Source organism: Molothrus ater, chromosome 2, assembly GCF_012460135.2.
Source record: "Molothrus ater isolate BHLD 08-10-18 breed brown headed cowbird chromosome 2, BPBGC_Mater_1.1, whole genome shotgun sequence".
NCBI classification, from domain to species: domain Eukaryota; kingdom Metazoa; phylum Chordata; class Aves; order Passeriformes; family Icteridae; genus Molothrus; species Molothrus ater.
The window spans coordinates 14,694,200-14,717,098 of NC_050479.2; the positions used below are offsets into that span (position 1 = coordinate 14,694,200).

The following is a 22,899-nucleotide window of genomic DNA, read 5'->3' on the forward strand; positions in this document are numbered from 1 at the left end:
GCAGCTGAGGAAGCCTTTATTCTTAGTCACAGCATCCTGGCCTCTAAAAGGCCACTAAAGGAACAAATTCCTGAGTCTGATGAGCTGTTTGTGGTACAGCTCCTGTACAGGTAAACTCCAGCAATACCAGTACCTGAAGCCATTTAAAATCTCACTACTTTGCTTCAGACCCCAGTGACTGGTACAATACCTGAGTAAGCTGAAGTGAGGCTGGTTCACACACCTGGCTGTGAACAGCTCAGTGCCCACACTGAGGGTCCATGGTGTGGTCCCAGCCCACAGCCCTGCCCTGCTGAGCTCCTCACCCACTCCCAGGCAGCAGGCAGCTCTCCTCAGTGGGCATTTACAGCAGGTGGAGATCACCCCAGCCAGGAAATGCACTTTCATTGCAGAGAGCGAGGCAATGCCACGCAGATCCCTGAGCATGCCCTTGTAGACTCCTCACACAGAGAACAGCTCTCCTGCGCCTCATATCTGCTACTGCTGAGCAGGGGATGGACTACTCTGTCTTTTGTAACTGTACCTCTGCAGGAGACAGGTTTACTTGTTAAAACAACAAAGATAGTGAAAGCTAAAGCTGAAACAAACCCAGACTTCCAAGGGTGGTGGAAGATCTCTTGCTCTTTGGAAGAATTACTCTGTCATTTAGCATAACAATGTTTTCATGTTGCGTTTCTGCCATAAAAACCTTCAGATTCACCCTGGGCCCTGAGCATCTGCAGGTGTCTGTCCATCTGTCTCCCTCCTATTTCAAGCATGAGATTTGTCACAACTGTTTTGATGTCACACACCCATTCTGGCCTTATATAGTCGTGGTTGAGTCTGAAAAATGACAGCGGTGAGATATGGGTTAAATACAATTTCCTCTCCCTTCACCTGTTTTCCACTATCTTTTTGCACAGTGCTCAGGTTATTAATGGAACTGACATCCCTGCACAACTGAGTGAGCAGTAGCAGCAGCCAGATAACAAGGGAGAAGCTGACAGCAGCAATCTAACCCCAGAGATAAGAGATAAGCAAACATGCCATGGCTATTAGTTTCAACTCTGGCCAATGGAGAAGAACATCTCCTGTGGTTACTGTTCAGGAAAGCCCAGTCTTCCTGTGAAGGTTAAATTAAATTCAGGATATGATAGATTATTCTTAGAGTTCAAAAATTAAAGTGTGTGATGAGAAATAAATATTTGATGTAAAATGGATAAGAATGAAAAGGGGATGTTAATCTGATAGAAAGTGAAGACCAATTTTTATTCAGAGAAAAACATGGAACACTTCTACTCTAAAAGAAAAGTACCATTTCTTCCAGGTGAAAAAATGTTACTCTAAGAATTGGCATTTTCCAAACAGATATCTAAGGAATGGTGTAGGAGTGGCAGCCTCAAAGTCCTGACCAAATTCCAAACTAGGTAAGTAGCACAAATTTTCAAATCCCTTACATCATGTCTGAGAAGCATCTTCTTTCCTTACATCTTCCCATTGAGTTGTCTCCTTCTTTTCATATGTCATGGTAGAAGAAGGAATGGGCTGTTTGGCCTGAAAAAGGGATAACTGAGAAGGAACCTCATCAATGCCTCTGAGTATCTGAAAGGAGAGTGTCAGAGATGGAGCCTTTTGGAGGCTCTTCTCAGTGGTGCCAAGCAACAGGACAAGAGGCAGAAACTGATGCACAGGATGTTCCACCTGAACATGAGGAAGAACTTCTTCATGTGGAAGTGACCAAACACTGGAACAGATTGCCCAGAGAGGCTGTGGAGTCTCCCTCACTGAAGATGTTCAAGAACCATCTGGGCACAATCCTGTGCCATGTGCTCTGGGATTACCCTCCTTGAGCAGGGAGGTTGGACCAGATGACCCCACTGTGGTCCCTTCCAACCTGAGCCATGCTGTGATCCTATGAAAGATGAGTTAAACCAGGAAGATAAGCCCCTAGTGACATATTTAATGCACAAAGGAAATGCAGACATTGGAAAATAGTTAAAAAGAGTTCACCTTTTCCAAACTTCAACACATTCCAACCTTATGAGGAGATTTGCTCATTGCTCCCTGCGATGCAACTACTACAGTACAACCAGGCCCTCGAATTTTTTGCACCCAGACTGAGACTTCCCTATTTTCAGAACGGTCACTTCCACAAAGGAGAAGCGTGGCTAAGGTTTAATTGGCACTCAACAAAAGTACACTTTCCAATTGAGAAATAGCAAGGTTGTTTCAAGAATATCTGTATCAAACTTTCTAGTAAAAACAGTAAATTAGAAAGTCAGCAGTCTCCCCTATAGGCTTTTGAACAGGAATGACGTGTCTAACTGCAATTAGAGTATTTGGAAATTTCTCCTGCTTTTCTTAGCTCTTCTGAAGTACGTCTAGCAGTTTCTATAACTGCTCTGAAGCAGTCTTATACTTTGTGAAGTTCTCTGACATCCTTGAAGCAAAGACATAAAGTCATCCTAAAGGAACGTGTAAAAGGTGTCTTGCAAGCTTTAGTTTTGAAACTCCATCCCTCTCTTTTACCAAGTATTGTTCTATCTGTTTTGTGTTGGCTTTCATTCTAGAAATAGCCAATGAAATCAGAAGCCCTGAGTCTCAAGGCTGGTTCCACTGTCATATTTTTGCATTTGTCTTCATAGGATGGATCCACAGACCCCACAAGACTCAAAAGGCATTTCTAATTTTTGCAGGGCACCCAGTAACCACTTTCAAGACTGGATGATTTGTCATCTTTGTGCAAAGTACCTTGGCATTAAGGAAGATTAATTTCAGCTCCTGAAGCTGTGGTGCCTGGCCTTTTTGTCTGGGCTTGTCTCAGATCTCGATGAAATGTTATATTTCAGAACTGTATCTAGTGCATGCCTTGGACAGGCTATGTGAAGAAAAGCAGGAGGCTCCTTTCTCCCAGTATGTATTGCTGTGCCAAGACTTTAGAACAAGAGTGAGCACAAAAAGACAACTGGTGATGATGATTCTCTGGTTTTTGTACTACCACAACACAGAAGAAGGTGACATTTTTCAGTCAAGCAAAAAGACACTGTTTTTACCCACAGAGCACAGTGAGGCAGTGGGACTCATTGCTTTGGGAAACTGTGGATGAAAATTGTTGTTGGTTCAAAAAGTAATTAGACAAACTCACAGGAGGAAAATATGAGTAAATACAGAGACACCACTTCTGGCTCAGGAAGCAAGTGAGCTGCAGTTTGTCAGAGGCCAGGAAAGGACAGTGGGAATGTGTCCCTTTATGCTCGCCCTGTCCTTGAGTTCATCTCTGAACATCTGCTACTGTTTGGCCACTGTCCGAAGCAGACCCTGGACTCTGCTCTGAGCAGTAAAACTGTCATGGTCAGAGTGAAACCACCCAACTGTGAGGAGACAGAGACCAAGGAGAACTGAGGATGGGGGTTGTGGCTCTGATAAGTGACTGCAGGTCTGGACAGGGCCAGCAAGTTCCAGCTGGGAAACAAATGGCTTCAGTGGGATAACCCACGGACACCCACCTCCTTTAAAGTACCTATACTTTGTAAAATCAGGGCTTGTACAGATGGCTCTTGATTTCCTAAGGTCCAAATTACACTGTGTTGTCTAGGGAGCTTTGCAGTTCTCTGAAGAAGCAGAACAAGCCCTGTAGGCTAAACAAAGGTACCTAACACTGCCCAAGAGAGCCACCTATAGCTAGGCATGGTCCTGATATTTTCCTGTGCTCCTCTTGACTCAGTCTTCAGACTCAGATATGGAGAAAACAAATGTTGCATATACAACTTAGAAATAAAGCAAAGCAGCAGGCAAGTTCAGGAGCCAAATGATTGCACAGTGACCTTGGGATTTGTGCTCCATGACTTAAGGAGGTTAATAATGTTACAGAAAAATCTTACTAGAGGAAAAACAAGCTCTTTTTTGGCTTATAATCCATGCTTTAAAAATAGTACTGCAAAGCAAAAGAACTAACTTCCAAATAGGAAGTTATTCCTGTGCCATAGCCTAAGAGGATCTTTTACAAGAGACTTGGAGAATTTAAGAAAAACTTCTTTTTTCAAGCCTCCAGTTAAACCTAAGAAGAAAGGACATTTTAGGAAGGAAAAATAGTGATTAATAAAATAATGGTTCCTGCCCAGGAGTGGGAATAATTTAACATGCCAGTGATGATTTTCCATTGAATTATCCTTTGAAGAGCAGAAGCAATAAATTACCATTTTAAAGAAGTGAGCCCTCATCACACAAGTTATGTCAATGGAGTTTCAGTTGCGGGTTCCCCCTTTCCCCCATGGCCCAGCATGCCAAAACACAGCTGTCAATAGCATTTAGCCACCATAGCTGGCTGCATTCTGCACCTTCATTGTAAGGGAAACTAAAGGGTGTCCCTTCACTCCTGCACCCCTGCAGTCCTGCTCAGAGGCTGTGACGTGGCCATGGGTAATTCACAGAACATGCATTTGAAGAGTGTTGCCAGAGACACCCTTGGAGCTGCACCCAGTTGAATAATTTCTCTGTTCTGCAAATGAGGGCAAAATGTAATGACCCTTACAAAAGGGAGACTAAAAGGGCAAGAACAGAAACTTGTTTGTGGTGTTTGTTTGTTTATCAGAGCATTCCATTGAAAATTCGGGGGATTAACAGACATACTTGAAGCAAATTTGAGATGATACTCAAAGACGGTACAATAAAGAAGGGCTTGAATAGAGCAGAGGTGTAAGGAGAGGAGAGAAAACAGCAGCACAGCACAGAGCTGAGCGCTTCTCCCGGACTCCGAGCTCCTTTGGAAGCAGCGTGAGCTCCATCCAGAGAGCCAGGTGAGAACTGCACATGAAGGCAGAGCCACCTCACCCTGTTAGAAACCTTTTCTGTGAGATTGGCTTTTAGATGGCCTGGTTTAAATTCATCTCTCGATCGCAGAAAGAAAGGAATGGAAGGGGGAGAGAGGTAAATTATTAGATGTTATCTCATGATATTGTTTTGTTACAAAAGGAATGTCAAACCTTAACTCTAAACTATATAACAGCTGAAGAGATTATTCTCAGATATCAAGGCTGCAAGACAATTGTTCCCTGTGTCACATGGAGTAGTATATTTGATCCTTTTAACATCAAATTAGTAGTGTCCCCTCTGAGTAACATAAAACAACAGGACAGACACAAAGAGTCACAGATGGAGTGACTAGATAGAGCTGACAAGCTGCCTAAAGCAAAATTCACGAATAGTTTCTACCAGAGGGTCTTTTGTAAGTCCTTTGGAGGTCGATGGTTCCTTTGATTGCAAAGCATCAGGCTGACAGCAAGGTTTACAAATTTGGCCTCAGCCAAGCACAAAAGAAAGGTGGGCATCAGTCAGAAAACAGGAAGCAAAAAACACACAAAACAGTGAGTATCTGAATCACAGAGAGGATTTGCAATTAATTCTCTTTCAAACCTGCCATGTCCTTTACATTACAATGTTGATCTAAAGATACAATCACCACAAGATTCTCTATGCTCATTGCCCAGACACCCAGATCCCATATTGACTCTCTTCTTCTTTCAGAAAATTTGTAAAAAAATTGTTAATTACCCAAATATGCCTGGAATGAAAGAAAAACTAAAGGAAATTAAATAGATGACATGAAGCAGGCACAGTAAACAAAACCACCATCAGGTTTCTGCAGTTAATTTCTTTTCAGAGCACTTGAACATTTCACAAATGAAGTGTGATTAAAAATACAAAGGATGAGCAAAATATCTGAATCAGTCATTTCCCTGTAGGATACAGTTCTGCCATAGAACTTAGGGCAGAACCTCCAATCTGTACTGCTACAAGGGACAATGGGACAGTTACTGATGAAAACATAAATGACCAAAATATCCTTTACCTAACTAATAGCATCCTTTCTTTACTTAATTGATGGAATAGAATTAGAACATTTTGGTTGGAAGGAAGAACATCTTGTCCAACAGCCAGACTACCTCAGGGTGACCAGAAGTAAAAGCACGATGTTAAGGGCATTGTCCAAATGCTTCTTAAACACAGGTTTGGGCCAACAACCACCTCTCCAGGAAGCCTATTCCAATGGTTGACCACCCACTTGGCAAAGATAAGATTCCTAATGTCCAGTCCAACCTCTCCTGATGAAGTAGCTTTGACCTGCTCCCACACATGCTGTCACTAGATCCCAGGGAGATGAGATCTGCACCTCCCTCTCCACTTCCCCACTTCAGGAAGATGTAGAGGTGGCCCCTCAGCTTCCTCTTTTTTTCCAAACCAGACAGCCCCCAAGTCCCTAGCTGTTGCCCTGCACCTCTTTTTTTCCAAACCAGACAGCTCTCAAGTCCTTAGCTGTTGCCCTGCACCCTCTCTCTCCCAATTTATACTTGGTTCCTGGTGTTTCTCCATCCTGGGTGCAGAGTCCAGCATGTGGGTGACATTTATTGACAAAGAAATGCAACTTTTACAGATCTCTAGAATAAAGCAATAGTGGGGTTTTTTTTTAACCAACCAATCTCCCTCATAAAATTCATGCTTGTCTGTGCTGCTTTATTAAAGCCTAAGTATTGAAAAAGTAACAGCAGAAAGTGCTAGGCTCATGAGATTTAATTAGAACAGTGTAACAGATTTTGAAGGTTCTGCTGTATTATAAAACTTAGATTTCCCCTGTGAATTATCTGACCCTACATGTAATGAATCTATTTCTTGAATTAAAAACAAGCTCATCCAAGAGTTCCAGGACAAATAGAAGATCTATCATTAACAATAAGTAATATTTGATAAACATACACACACTCCATGCCTGGAAATCTACCAAATGTCTCTCTAGGCTCTTTCTTTCCAGCCAAGCAGCTATTTCTGTGGATCTGAACTTAAACTTGTAGACGTAAGTCGCATCACGTAATTGTTGCTGCAGTATCTAAGGCATTACATAACACTCATGTCTTACAAGTTTGACTTTGTTCCTATGTCAGCAAACTACGAAATGGTTTTTCAGTTCAGTGAGAATGATTTTGAACCATTGGCTATACATTTCATAGTACTATGGCTTGTAGTATTATTTTTGTTGTACTTATGGAATTTAGTTTGTCATGCATTGTTCAGCCCAGACTCACCCCACTAAATTCAGAACCTTCAATGTCTAAATTGGGAGCAAAGTGCCACGTGCTTCCAAAATCTGTCAACAGAGGGAAACAGCCAACTCTACCTACTGGAGATCTAGCCTACCTTCTGATGAAAATCCTCCTTAAAATGAGAAAGGGAGAGCTTTTTTTAGGAGTTCATTGGGTTTTGGCAATGTTTGTATTATTTCCCTTCTGAAAGGCAGGTAGCAAATTTTGAACAAAGTCACTAAGCATGTTGTTATATAGAAATATCTTTATTAAGGAAATCATTAGAAAATCATCCTGCTCTTATTTTGCATCAATTTTAACAAATATCTAAATTACAGATTATTATATTTCTAATGGTATCTCTAGGAAAAAAAAAAGTGTAACAGCCAGGAAGAAGTAATAACTGCAGCCCATTTACCACCAGGTTAGCAGGAAATAAATGTCATTTCACTATTGTTCTCTTGTTATTGAGTTTATTGGTGCATTTATGCAGCTCTATTTCATTTGCACATATATGAAGAGCACTGCTTTATAAAATGTAAATGGACTGCACATGGAATTTGAATCTTTCCAATGATGAAATTCCTCAACAGTCTTTTCATTAGAATTACTAAAAATTTTGAAGTCCATGTTTGCTTTTAAATTAAACACTGCTATTTTTATTCAAGCACAGAGAGCAGGAACAGTTCAGCACTTGCCTGTCAGTTTATTCAAAGAGGGTGCTTACTAATTCACTGATATCCCATTGACTCAGTAAATAAGGACACAGACGTACACAACACCCTCCACTTGTCTTTTTATACATCCCTTCCAATTGCTGCTCTGGGGGCAGAGCTCTGCATCTGGACAATCTTCCTTTCCACTCATCACATGCTGTAGATGTGGGAATAGGGTGAAAAGGAGGTTTTGAGTACATCCTCCAGCCTTCCTCTTTGCCTCCTGCATTTTATTGTGACTTTATCTGAAAGCAATCAGGACCAGTAATGCCATCCTTGATTATAACACTTCATAACTGGCATTATTCTGTCAGGAAAGGGATGGTCAGCTGGGATCGCCACTATGCTCTCAAAAGACAGCTCTCAAGTTAGGCCTCCCTCCACAGCACTGGAAAAACTGTGAAACCTGAATTATTCTCATATCCTCTTCTAGGCTAGATCCTCCCTCTTCACAGCAAATACTCTTGGCTGTCACAGGGGTTACAGGCACTGTTTTCTGTCTGTAGACTGCTGTGTCCCTGGGATCCCAGTTAAGGTGAAGACTTTGTCAAGAAAAGCCAAATTTGAAATAAGCTCATAGTCTACATCAGCCAGAGCCAGATAGGGAAAGGTGGATGCAAGGAAAGAAGAACAAGGTAACAAAAATAACTTCAGCAGAGAAGCAGGAGGTCAGATGGCTCTGCATCCAGAAAAACAAATGTGTCCCTTCACAAAGAAAATGATCAGTAAGTAACTGGAACTGCAAATACAGTCCATGGCATAGTGTTAACACTCAAGTGAAATCTTTATCATAGCAGGATTTTATTTATTCAACATTTGTATTTATTACCTTCTCATGAGCTTTTCTTTTTGTTTCAGAGTCCATCCAGTCGTTCTCCTTTTCTAACATGTCAATAAAAGCCCAGCGAATTCCTTCGGTCAGTTCCTCCATCTGCAAAATATTTAGTAAATCCCTCCCCAGTAAAATATATCATGGCAGAATCATTGTAAGGAAAGTTTTGGTGTATATAGGAGTGATAGATTTGTTCAGACCACAAATAATTGCAGATCAGATGGTATCTGCTCTCCTTTCTTGAAGGCTATTTTCTGATTTCTCCAGTAGTAACACGCTTCTTCTGAAGGCAAGGTTTTTCCCATCTTCTTTCCGTTCTGGCATCACACACCCTGTTCATTGCTGATCATTTCATGTCATATTTGTGAGAATACCCATCTTGAAATGATAAAAAACACTGACAGATTTGCAGTCCTTTGGGGAGATTTCTGTGCCTTAGGTTCTAGATCACTGGCCCATGCAGAAGTAGCCAGCTGAAAGGCATTTGCACAAATAAAGCCTTTCCTGCCGAGAGAACGTCTGTGGCTTGGTTTGGTTTATGTGAGACTGAGACACGCCTTATTAATACTGGCAAAGAACTGAATTTGGGCTGACAGCATCATGATCCAAATACAAAGCAGTATCCAAATATTTAGCCTGTATTTAGCTGCATTTGTGAAGCATTGCTACCCTTTACTTACAGCAGGGAGGGAGGCCCTGGCTCACACCACTGAGCAGCCTTAGCTGCTTCTGTGGTCCTGGACCATAAATGACAGCTTGGATCTGTGAAAAACTGGGAAAGCCCACAACGACTTCACCTCGGCTGTTTCTTCAGAGACCTCTGCAAAGGCAAGACCATATCTCAAGCAAGTAAAAAATAATAATAATAGGACTGTTCAGTGAGCGTGCACACTAAGAAAACCCTGAAATGACAAAAAACAATAATGGCTAAGAGATGCTTTATATGAGTTTAAAGAGCACTCATTCCTACTGATCTGTCTAGCAGCCCAGAAAAGTGTATGCAACCAGCTGTCTCTATTTATGTCAGCAGATGAACCCCACGACAAATAGTCATGGGAATGCTGTGAGAGTGAGGCAATGAGAGAGATCCAGCCATTGCCTGAGTCCTTTAGCACAAACCAGAGTTGAGACAGCACAAGACATGACAGATACCCATTAGATGAAGACTTATTGGAACTTTGTGTTATCAGTTATGTTACATTTAAAAATAATGAAAATGTCAAGCAGCAGAGATTTGTATAATCTTATTCTATAAATCTAGTAGATCTGAAATGTCATTAAAATCAGGGACTAAACCCTCAAAAGTAACATTTCTTTTAGCTAAATTGTCATTAATGTATCAGACGAACATTTTAATCTGGAACTGTCCTTTATTTGTGGTGAAGTCAGAAAAATGTACCAAAGTTCCTTGGATTATTAATTTTTTTCCCACCCTTTTCAAAAAACATTTTCTCATCTCAGAGGCAATATGGGTCAACCAGAGCAGGTCTAGCATTAACTATGACTAAAGAGTAAACATTCACAGTAAACTGCATCCCAGGAAATAGGGTAACTTAAAGATATTGATGGCAGAGCACTGACTCAATTAACTCTGCTCACTAATGAGGTGAACTCCCTGTATTTGGAGGGTACAAGTTCAAAGTCAAGCTCTGCAGCTGGGCCCTGGTGTGTACTTAGGCTTTATGCAGCAGCTGTAGCTGCAGGGGGCAGGGGCAGAAACCTATTCCTGCTATCAAAGTTATTACTGAAACTGCTCAGGGCGTATCTGTAAAAAACACTGCAGGCACTCTGAGTTAGAAGCAGTGCTATATTTAGACACAAATAATTTCTTTCTTGAGAAAAGTATCTAAGGTATGAAACATCAATCACAAAACATGGGGGGGGGGGGGGGGGGGGAGAATCCATATTATCCGTAAGTCAGGATTTGCTTATCATAGACAGATATATGCCATAAGCCAGAAAAAAAAAAAAAAAGAAAGAAAAAACTATACAAATAAGAGTGCTTTACTCACATGCATTCTTACTGCTTAAGAAAGAGAAATAGAACTGAAAACCAGTGAAATGAAAATGGTAACACCACAAATTATTAAGTTGAAAAGCACACTTCTAAATGAAATGCAACGAATTTCATCTGTATGTAATTTTATCTCCATGGGTTTTTCATTTTAAGACTGAATGTTGTGACCTACTCTATGAATTTTATATACATTTCTCACTATGGGTGCTACTGCAAATTCAGACTTGATAATTTTCCAAGCTTTTGTCTAAAAGGAATGTGCATAGTAAGAAACATTCTAATTAACTTGCATTTCAAGAGAAACTCTGCTCTATCTGCTTCTCATAATTTTGCCTCACATATGCAAATATGAAAACGTGTCCATCCCCTCCATAAAGTGTACATTTCTTATACTCCTACTCTTCCCACTTATCTCTGCAGGATAACATACTGCATATGCCTGGCATATTTTTGCCACAAAATGGCCAAATAGCACATTACAAGCTGGATCAAGAAAAAGGAGATTGAAAAACTGGATCTCAGGGAGGAAACTCCAGTTGAAGGCAAATATGAAAAGAAATGCAGAACCTGACGGGGAAACAGATGACAAAGATTTGGACAAGTCAAATAAGCATGTGCTTTCTAAAATGGAATCCTTCCCTGTGAAAGAAGTCCAAGTGGATAAAGGGGCAAACTCAGGCTACTGAGCCAGGGCAGTGCAGGGCTTCCACAGGGCTGCTGCTCCCAGCACAGGGTCCCATCTCATGTCTCCTAAATGGTTGTGCCTCTCCTGCATGGAGAGCTAAGTTCAATGACTAAATCAGTCAATTTAAAACTGATTACTGCTGGAAATTCAATGGCTGTAAAAGCAGATATTGGAAAACTTTATAAGAAAAGCATGAAGTGAAAATAAGTCATAAATTATTGTGAAGGGTAATTAATTGTTTGAATATTGAAAATTTTAGAACTAGAATGAACATCTCTCTAGACTCAAAGGTATGGAAGAATTTTTCCTTCCACTGTTCAACAGGAAAGATTTGAATCCCAGATATAAACTCTCACTATGTGACTCTCAGCTTCCCTTAATTTGGGCCAGACACCAGTCACATGTTTCTTGCTCAGATTACACAGACTGCTACTGTGCAGCAGTCACAGTTTTCAAAGAGCAATCCTAAAGCAGAGAAATCTAAACCAGTTTTTTGATTAGTCAGTAAAAACTTTACTATAATGAATTATATTAGCAATACCAAGCCATTTCTTATCAATACCCCTCACTCTGTTCCTGCACAGCCTGGCTGTCACTATTTATGTAAATTAACAGTGTTCAACCTGTTTTTTAACTGGCTGCTTATTTGTCTGTAGGACTGCAGATGGAAAGAAGGGGCAGTGCCCAGGTGGGTAGAAAGGTAACACTTCTTCAAATTCATTCAATTTTCTCCTAGGGTTTTGGAGGTTTAAAACTCAATGAAAACATTTTCAAAAATCTTATGTCTTTTTAAACTTTGTTCTAACATCAGAGGCAATTTGTGAGGATGAAACCACTAACTGAAAATTTCCAGACAGAGACTGCAGAGGACTCACCATCTCTTTCTTGTCTTCTTTAAAATGGGCTTTCACAAACATCTTACCCACAACGTAGGGGAGGGCATTTTCTACAAGGTCCACACATTTATCCCACTGGGGCAGCAAAGTTGTAGTCCCATGGATCACCTGTTGACAGGGGCAAGTATTAGGCCATAACATCATGCTGTTTAAGAAGAATCCACACAGGGTATAGGCCAAAGCATAATTGTCAAAAAAACACCAAAAGGAAACAATAATGATTCTCTACAGTTATTTCTACTCTACAGTTATTTCTATTTTCATCCAATGCTATGACAAATATTTTGAACACCACAAAATACCTGTAAGATTTTAAACTTCAGAACAATACAATGGTAGCAGCGACTTAGAGAGCCTAGGCCTTGAGAATTAGTGCTTACTTTGCACTAATCTTGGTATTCTTTCTTTGTGAGAGACAATTTCCGCTAGAAAAACCCCAGCTGTGAGATATCTCCTGAAAACATTTGCCTCTCCTCTGACAAGGTGAGAAGCCTAGGAAGATTGTCCTCATGAAAACTGGGTTAGTCCTTATGAAACACCTCCTGCAGAGCCCTCCCTCCATTGCCATGAACTAATGACATCTAACACAGATGGGTACAGGTTCACACATTCTTGTCATTTACCTGTCCAACTACTTTTAAGGCAGTTTGTGTAAAATAGTAAAATTGCTTTCAGTTCCTTTCCCAAATGGAGCATTTTCAGGAGAAAAGAGGGTTAAATCATCAAGAACACTGAATATGTTTGTCTCTCCCCCCAAAAAAATTTAAAAATCACTCTATGTTTTAGTAGAAAGACTTTGGTAGAACAACTTGCATGTTTTACTAAAGGAATGGTATTAAATCCATACTTTCAGGCTCTGATAATGTCACCGTAAATGAGCTTCAAAAGAAACAGTTAATAATGGTCAACACAAGGAACAAGGTAAAACAGAACTCAAGAGCATTTGCTGCCTTGGTGTCTGTTTCTCTCAGGAGCAATGTTATTACTGTTGAATAACCTAGCTAACATTACATTGCTCATCAAGATGCAGTTCGTGTAAATAAATCCTGCACACGAGATAGAAGATGAGCTCATGTGAGCAATAAACAGTGCTGATTTAAGAAACTTTTGTTATTTTCAATGTTCAAAGTATTCCCTTCCCACTTAAGGAACTTCTTAAGCTTTACCACAGAGAGCAAGGACAATTCCAGTCCAGCAGTCAACACCTGACAGCAGTGTAAAGGCAGACTATAGTCAGCATCAGACCAGAGCAGGTGGGATAGAGATTTTGGCCTCTCACAGATTATAAAATCCTCTTAAGCACCAGTTTTGCAGTTTCTGAGCCCTTTCTTTTTTCCCATTATTCTCCTCCTTTGAGCACAAGATTAAATGCCCAGCAAAATTAAGGGTTTGGATTTGTCTTTTTCCAATAGGAAAATATTTCATTGGAAAATTCCAGAGCAGCTTAACCCTCAGCTATTGAAGGTGAGATATTTTGGTAGTTCAAAGATTGATTTTCCCTATCATATTGTCTGTAATTAAGCATAATCAATGACTCACACTTAAATACACCAGTGAATTGCATTTCCAAGTGCTTTCTATTAATACTGTATATGCAGTAATAGATTTTCGATGGCAAAGAGTACATTGCTTCTAAAAAGAACCCCTATTAGTCAAACCAATACACAATAAGGTGATTTTTTTCTAAACAAAGCCAAATTTGACAATCAACTCCTTTTCCAAATTCTTCAACCTTTATACATAACACAACAAAACACTCAAAAAAAGATAAGAACAAAAGAGAAGAAAATTTCTCTCTGGGGCCAGAGTAAACCTGCAATGGAGTTTTTTCCTGATGCAGGGGAAAGAAGGGGAGTTATGGTATTAGTCATCAGAGCTTGAAATTCCTTCCAAAAGCTGTGAGTATGCATCAGCCATAGAAATAGTCAGGAGACAGAGCTGGCTTTCAGACTGTGGCATACTATTATTACAACATAATAATTATCATTATTTTGAGGGAGGCTTGACTGTAAGGAGAACATAAAGGCAGCACAGGCTGTGAGACCAATAAAAATAGAGCTGAGAGGAATAGATTATATCTCACAGCTGGTTTATTGATATTTATGTCACAACAGCCAACAGGAACTCCCTCAAATGGTCCTCCTAATATTAATGTACCACTCTAAAACACAGTACTTCAGGTAGTAACAGTGGCTATAAATAGCAGGTTTCAAGCCCTCCCAGCCAATTCAGAGCTTCACGACACAATTAACAAACCTCTTCCCCAGGTGCCACTGCACATTTACAAGGTCTCAAAGTGCCACTGCAGAGGAGCTGCTGATAGTTGCTGGTGTGGTACTCAAAGCACTTTCTCTAGAGTCAGCAGGTTTGTTCTATTTCTAAACCTGAAGTTTTTTTAAAGTCTCATCATTCATTTTTCCTTCTCCTTGCAAAGATTTTAAGGCCCTGCTGCCAAGATTTCTACACATAAGGTATAAAAGCTACCAATAGAAAATGAGAAACTGGAGAAAAAAAATAGTCTGCTTATGATGGTTGAGGCTGACTGAATCAATGAAACAATGAATGTATAAAATACATCCTTTCCTTTAAGGGTCACTGATTTATCTCATGGTCATATCTTTTTAGTAGTAATTCAATGTTTTATTCTCTTACCTGGCAGAGGGGTTGGTGGATCCTTTTCATGATCCTAAAGTGCCACTAGTTCTCCATCCTCTGACTAGACAAATCTTATTCAACAATAGACTAGTCCAATGCCTTGGACTCCATTCCTTGTGTCCTTTCTATTGACCGGTGAAATCTACACCCATTTACATGGCCAGAATTGTTTAATTTACCCATCTATGACTTGCAGGAAGGGGCAGAGGCCTCCTCAGTGATCTCACTGCAGGCCCAGAGCTGGGAGGAGTGGCCAACACCCCCGAGAGCTGGGCAGCCCTTCAGAAGGGCCCTGACAGGCTGGAGGGATGGGCAGAGGAATGGTCTGGAATTCAGAAAAGGCAAATGCAGGCTCCTGCACTGGGGAAGGACCAGCCCAGGCACCAGCACAGGCTGGGGGTGCCCTGCTGGAAAGCAGCTCTGCAGAGAAGGGCCTGGGGATCCATGGACAATGAGCTGTCCATGAGCCAGCAGGGCCCTGGGGCCAAGAGGGCCAATGGGATCCTGGGGTGCATTAGGGACAGCAGTGCCAGCAGGGCAGGGAGGTGACCCTGCCCCTCCACCCAGCCCCAGTGAGGCGTGTCTGGAGGGCTGTGTCCAGTTCTGGGCTCCTCTGGACAAGAGAGACAGAGATTTCCTGGAGCAAATCCAGTGAAGGGAAACAAGGATGATGAGATTGGAACATCTCTCCTATGAGGAAAGTCTGAGGGAGCTGGGCCTGCTCAGCCTTGAGAAGAGACAACTGAGGAAAGCCCATCACTGTTTAAAAGTGTCTGCAGGGGAGGTGCCAAGAGGATGGAGCCTTTTGGAGGCTCTTTTCTGTGATGCTGAGCAATAGGAACAGAGGCAGAAACTGATGCACAGGAAGCTCCACGTGAACATGAGGAAGAACTTCTTCCCTGTGCAGGGTAGGAGCACTGGCACAGATTGCCCAGAGAGGGTGTGGAATCTCCTTCACCGAAGATGTTCAAGAACCACCTGGGCAGAATTCTGTGCCAGGTGCTCTGGGATGGCCCTGCTTGAGCAGAGAGGGAGGTTGGACCAGATGACCCCACTGTGGTCCCTTCCAATCTGACCCATTCTGTAATTCTATGACAGCCTTGATGAGATTATTAATGAGCACTGAAACACTTTGAATTAGATTTCTCTCTAAGCTTCTATGTCCCAGACATGTGACAGCAGCCAGTTACCAGATTAAAATGCACCGTACCCAAAACTAAATATTTCCTTTCAGGATTTTTTCTGCCATTACATAACTCAATGTAACTCAGTATTATGCTACAGACTGGCTGATAGCCAGCATCAATCTATTTTACCTGACTAGCAAGAAATGTCCCAGGAGGGGACACCTGCAAACTTGTCATTGTGGTTCTGACAGCCAATTTCTCATATCTTACATTAAGAAAATAGCATCTTTAACAAGACTATTTTGAATATGATCTCAGAAGTACAAGAGGCTGCCTTTCCTATGGAGTTTCCATCAAGCTATTGGAGTTTATTGTTAGGTATGTGATCAACTCAGAACTATTCCAGTATTACTCAAAGCAAAACAGTATAGATTCTTATTAGTCACCTGCATGCCTCACCAGGGAGCACAGAACACCCACACCTCCTGCACCATGCCAGCCTCCTGTTGTCAGCCAATTTTCATAATGGCAAACAAAGTTCACCATCCAAAGAAGCTTAGACACAAGACCAAGTACAATTCAGTTTCAGTTTCATCCTTGGTTTACTTAAGGAGCCTTCACACTGCCCACATGATTACCAAGGTGTATTTCTATTCAGGGTTCAATGAATCAAATGTATGTGTTTTACATAGATGCCCATATTACTGAACAGATAATTAGTTCTGCTCTCACAGCTTGTGGCACTTTTCTGCTTCTTCTGCAACCCCAAGCTGGAAGGCACCTGATCATTTTCTCTGTGGAAATGGCTGGATATCCTTGTGCTAGAGCTCATGTCATGGCATTAGAGCATGGGAGAGCATTAAGCAAGAATTAAGAAATTGAAATCCTAGACTTCTGGTTTAGTACAGCTGTATTTACAAATGGGCAAAGAGTAGTTTTCAAAAACTATAGATTTTGGTCAAAAGGGTCTGGCCTGAATGTCACCGCCCATCTAACCTCAAGTTTCTGCAAAAGAGGACTAAGTTGTTTAAAGGGGAGATTCCAAAACCTCTTTAACATCATCTAAAGGACTTTTTTTTGTTTTAGTGTCATATAAATGTCTTAGTGTCAAGCACAAAAATATGTTTATCAATTGTTTTAGAGGGTGTCTTCAAAAATAAAAAAGTTTATTCAAGAAATGTATCAAGCATGGAAAACATTTTGTGTTTTGCAAAGGTATAAGCAACTACAAGGGAAACCAACAGTGTCAACACTAGGACCCTTGTAAATGCTATGAAAGCATAACTTACCCGAGAAAATTCCAGCCACCGATACTGAAAGCGTCTACTGAGGTTAAATAACCTTGAATAAACCATCCTCCATACCAGGTAATTGGCAAGAGTCCTGTTAAATCAGGCATATTTTTATCAGACATGTAAACACATATGATGTACCACAAAGCACTTACAGAAATAGCTCCCCAAACATTTTATCCCAATGGTGGAAACTTCACCTTAAAAATTAATGAGTGATGGCCAAATTGATAAATCCCAATTACATGGAAGAATCTGTATGATTGCAGCCATTTAATATATAATTGCCCCATAATAACCATCTGCTAGGGATAATTTATAACAGGTCCATCACCTAGTATGTAATTTTTAGGTAATGTTTTTTTTCAAAAGGCAGCTTTGATTTTCCTTAGAAGTGGCAAGAACTGTGTTATAATAAGGGTTGCATCAAAGTTCTATCCAGAGATTAACTGTTTTTTTCTTTTGTAGATCAAAGTGAATGCTATCTTCCCTCATTATTAGGGCATATAAATGGTAACAGAATAGATAAGAGTCCATCCCATATACACTCTCATTATCTCATATTTGTAACTTTCATTAGAAAATTATCAATATGCTTTGAAAACTTCTACTATTCACAAAGTTATTAAAGTATTACCATTCCTATTTTGTCAGATGGATAATTGAAATACCAAAAAAAGAGAAGTACCAGTAACAAAAATCTTCTAAGAATTTAGGCTGAGAGATCAAGGAAGAGCTTGTTTAAAATTCCCAGGAGATCTGGCATCCATGCCCCTTTTCTAAAACTTTGGGCACCTGACTGGAGGATTTATCTAGCCTAGATTGAGATCTCTCCATGTTCAGCAGTGGCTGTATCAGCTAAAGGTGCATTCTGAAATCCACAATTCAACCTCAAACAGTCTCAAAACATGTCCAACATGACCTGCACTTAATATTCTCACCTTCTTTTATACATGACACTTTTCAAGGACAGTCATTGCTTCAAAGCCAGGATATGCAAATGTTATTTGTTCCCCACTGGGATATACATAACATTTTTGACAGGCCATAGACTTCTCTGTGAATAGGAAAATGGCTTCTATGCAACCAAGGGTGCTATTATGGGCTGTCTGAACAACTCCCCCATCTCTAAAATCCCATTTCTGCAATCTCCTGTTGCCATAAGTGTGGGGCAATTGCTGCAGTGTCACCCCATTAGAGACACATCACTTCACTCAGAGACACATCCCAAGCAGCTCCCTCCTCTGAATCATAACAGCTTGGGAACACACTTTGTGGGCATGCTGTCTTGACAGCAGCATTTGCTTGAGACATAACTTTGGTTTTGCCTCTAACCAAGCTCCAGTCCACCCACACAAAGCCTTCACCTCAAGATGTGTTGTTGCATCTCTCACACTGGGTATATTCCCTCTTTTAGTACACAGATATATTCTATACTGCACCTAAATGCCCACAATAATCGTAAAACATATCTGAAAAAGATTTTTTAGCATGCAACATGTACATTTATAAGATAGCACAAGTCACAAAAGCCAAAATAGATAATCACACCATTTTAGGATAATGTTGAGGATCATTAAAAATTCATTTCAACCTAAGAAACGCCACAAAGTTTAGACTTTTCCCTTAAGTTTCTGACAATGTGGAATTTTCTCACTCAATAATGACAAGTGAAGCACCCTAAAAGCACTCAGCTCTCATTGTTTTGGTAAATTACTCAAACTCCAGAAACCTCACAACAATCTGCCTCAGATATTTCAGCAGAGCTGAAGAATATCCAGCTGTAGCAACTTCTGCAGCATTTATACAAATCTCACAGATGAAAATGTTAAAGATTTGCTTCCAATCAAAAGCCTTAGGTAAAATCCTTAGCTAAATAAATCACTTGAGTTGGGGAACCTCTCTCAAAATGGTAATGAGTGATAGACTGAAATTTATAAAAGGGGTCTCAAAAGGTGTCTTATTGAAAGACAGTAATATCAACAAGAATTCAGAAATGTTTGTGTCAGGTATAAGTAATGAAGGCGGGTGACAGTTGCAGGAAATATAATTAATTGGGGATTTTTTTAATTTGGGAAGGAAAAGGCTGACACATGCTAAGACCAAGCTGTCTGATGAGGCAGTAATAATTCCAGATTGTAACCACAACAGAATCCACAATGCATTAAACAGGGAGGTTCCACTTAACACTTATGAATCGGGTGGGAAACAGGTGGAAAGGTTGAGGGGGTTTGTTGTCATGTGTTTGAAGTCCAGTGTGCTTTAGTTTGCTTTTCAAAACAAAATAAAATATTAATTTATCTGAATTTGTTTACCTATTTGGGGAATGATTATTTTACATTTCGGGCTAACTGTGCAAACTTCAAATAATTCTATTCTCTTCAATTGGCTTAAAAACTGACACTTTTTGCTGATAAAGTGCAGATCTATAGTGCAGATCTTGGGGTGATTTTCATCCTAGTTTCACAAATAAGTTCACTGAGGCTCAAAGAAGTTCATCTCTACAGATCGAGCAAAATCCAGTACAAAAATAAAACATAAAAATCCTCTGCTCTTTCAGTGAGACCAGACTATTTGTTGTTGTAACCTCTCAGAAGAGTACACTCTATTTTAACTTCCTGTTAAATGCCTCTTGCAGAAAGTGTAGGCTCACTTTTAACCAGTATGACCCTTATTATGACACACTCCCAAAGGAAGTGGTAGAGAGCCTGTTTGCTGGGACAGTTAAAATTATACCAGTACTTATGAATATTTACTAAAGCACTTTCTGTCCTGTCTGAGAATAAAGTAGGTTGCTCATGTAAAATTCTGTGAGTTTGCGATATTTTAATCAACAGACATGGTAGCAATTAAAGAGGACAGATTTAATATGAGATAGGTGGAAAAATTAATTGACATTTTAAGAAAAAGATCTCTCACAAATTTTAGATCTGTTTGAAAATTCTATTCAGAATTGAGTCACGAATCAAATTAAAAGTACTGAAAAACTTTTGCCTCTATTGCTAGAGGCACTAATTCAAGGCAAATTATTGTAACTTCTCTGATTTTTCAGACACAGACTAAGACCAGAAAAGAAATCCAGTGCCTCTCTCCATCTCTGAAGAAAATTCCCATATCACAAAAATATGGGAAGGTAACACAAGGGAAAAGGGGCCTGCAAGAAAGCTGGAGAGGGACATTTTACAAGGACCTATAGTGAAAGACAAGGGGAACTGGCTTTAGACTGAAAAAGGACAGATTTATCATCTGTTAGGAGGAAATTCTTTGCTGTGAGGGAGATGAGGCACTGAACAAGTTGTCCAAGTCGAAGCTGTGGATGCCCCATCCCTGGAAGTGCTCAAGGCCAGGCTGCCCTTGCCTTACGAGTGGGTCAGCACAATGGGGCTCTGAGCAACCCAGCCGAGTGCCTGTGGCAGGGCTGCTGCAACAAGGGAATCTGTAGGGTCCCTTCCAATCCAAACCATTCCATGATTCTATTAAACTAATTATGCATTCTGAGATCTATGAGAATGATAAAGCTGCTTCTTTCAACAGCTGCAAAGATCTCCAGAAAGGGTGGATTTAGAGTATCCTATTTATGGCTCCCATAAAGCACCAGTGCACCAGTAACAGGGAAGGGATATAAGCTCCTAATTAGTGCCAGCACAGCTCTGTCTCCCCCTTCACATGGCACAGCTGTACTGGAGCTCTGCCATGGCTCATTTACATCACAGCTACATACACAGTCCTCTTCTTCCTCTAATAGAGATAAACCCCATAAAAATGAATTAGTACACCAAAAAGCTGAAGGAATCCCTAAAGACCTCTTACAAAGGTGTGACTCACTTCAGCACCTGACATGACTAAGGCTGGCTATCCCCAAGCTGGTGGAAACTCCTGCAGGCCAGTGCTGAGCTACTTGGGCAGCTCACCATGGAGAGCCCAGCTCCTGGGCTGGAGTCACAGCAGTGCCCAGGCCTGGGGACTTCAGACTGACCTCTGGACACTGCTGCGCCTATTTCAAGCTCCACATAGAAACTTGATTATATGCAGTTAAGGAAAATTCTGCTAAACTCATGCTACACCATGTTAATGTGCTCTCTTCTAGTAATACTGCCCCGTGAATGATTTCACAATTCAAGATTGCTCAGCAGGTTCTCTGAGGGAGAAATTTTTAATACAAGCATTGTGAGTCTGTACAACTTTCCACCTCCAACACAAATTGCTTCTGTAGCCAGACTTAATTTTCACTTCATTCTTTCCTCCACCTGAAACAAACTACATGAAATACTTCACCAGATCACTGTGTAAAATACTGGGGCATGAGCCATCTTTTTGTGACATTTTAAATAGTACCCAGGCTAGCAGGGTGCTCATTCAGGAAGAGGACACACAAGGCACTGGAATAAAAGTATAACTTAGGGATAGCCTTGTAACTGAAAAATATGAACTTGGTGAAAAGTACCTGCTTTTCCTAATGACACTCCATCTCCTGAGATGATGAGAAGATAATTTCCATTATGAACACTGAAGCAAATCTAAAATTTTGAAATGTTTTTCTAGGAATTTCAGGTCTAGATATTTACAGTAACAAATCAATTTCATGTTGTTTACAATAAATAAGTCTTTAAAATGTCATATGGAGAATAACAAATGAGATTACCTAAAAGAAAATATCCTTGTTAAGCTTTCACAGTTCACCCTACAGGGAAATGCTGAGACCTCATTGTTCGGAGTCCACATTGAGATATTTCCTAATTTTCTCAGGCCAGATAGCAAGGTTACCTCTGGAGCAGACTCTGACATTTTAAGTAATGGACATTATCACCTAATAGATAAACATGATCTTGGTTATCAGGCCTGGGCTGTTTGGATACATTTCACACACAAGAATTTGAAGCCTGCTTGGGTTCAGTTTAGCACTATTTGCCATTTCTAACGTTTTATGATGCCAATTTCTTAGGATAAGACTGGGCAGAAAATGCCTAAGCCATTAACACCAATAAAATATGCAGTGTGAATATAATGGAACTGGTTTTGCTCACCCTCTCCCCCTGACCTGTGAGGTCAGAAACCTGGTCTTGGGCTTTGCTACAGACAGGCATTGCAATTATTTCTGGTCTTACTCCAGCCTCCTTCTGCCACGACACACAGGCTGGCTTAAATTCTCTTGAATACTCAGATTTTCCTTTAATAAGAAACTAATGGAAAAAGTCTCCAAGTATTTACTCTGTAGTTACAAAATATATTTGCATCTAAGTGTGTTTTTATGCAGAAAATAACTAATTCCCTGTTATCTTGCCAGATATGCATCCTCTAAATCACACATTTATACCCACGGATGTAACAAACTTTGAGTTAGAAAGCAGAGACAGCCCAAATAATTTTTAAAGATAGATTAATATTGGCAGCAGTAATGCTACTTATCTGAATCTTTTTAAAGAAAGGATTTTGATGATCTGTAGGCAAATCAGTAATTTTTATTTTCTAATTTTTTTTTGTTCTATTTTTACAGGTACTAAGAACTAATGTAAGCATTACATCACTAGTGACAGAGAGAGACAATATAAGAATAATCTTTGTCCTTTTTTTCCTGAAATGCATTTGGTTGTGGCCATACTGTACAATCAGCACAGATTGATATTTGG

At 40.4% G+C, this 22,899-nt stretch overlaps 1 protein-coding gene across 1 annotated transcript in view; it reads right to left on the reverse strand.

Annotated features, from left to right (window-relative positions):
* The window catches only part of PHEX (phosphate regulating endopeptidase X-linked), a 95,102-nt gene that overhangs the window by 41,399 nt on the left and 30,804 nt on the right, over positions 1-22,899 (reverse strand). Inside the window, exons 10-12 of the mRNA XM_036384733.1 lie at positions 17,270-17,363; positions 12,178-12,306; positions 8,598-8,699 (exon numbers count right to left, since the gene is read on the reverse strand). Of these exons, the coding sequence (XP_036240626.1) occupies positions 8,598-8,699; positions 12,178-12,306; positions 17,270-17,363 (325 nt within the window). The remainder of the gene's footprint in view (positions 1-8,597; positions 8,700-12,177; positions 12,307-17,269; positions 17,364-22,899) is intronic.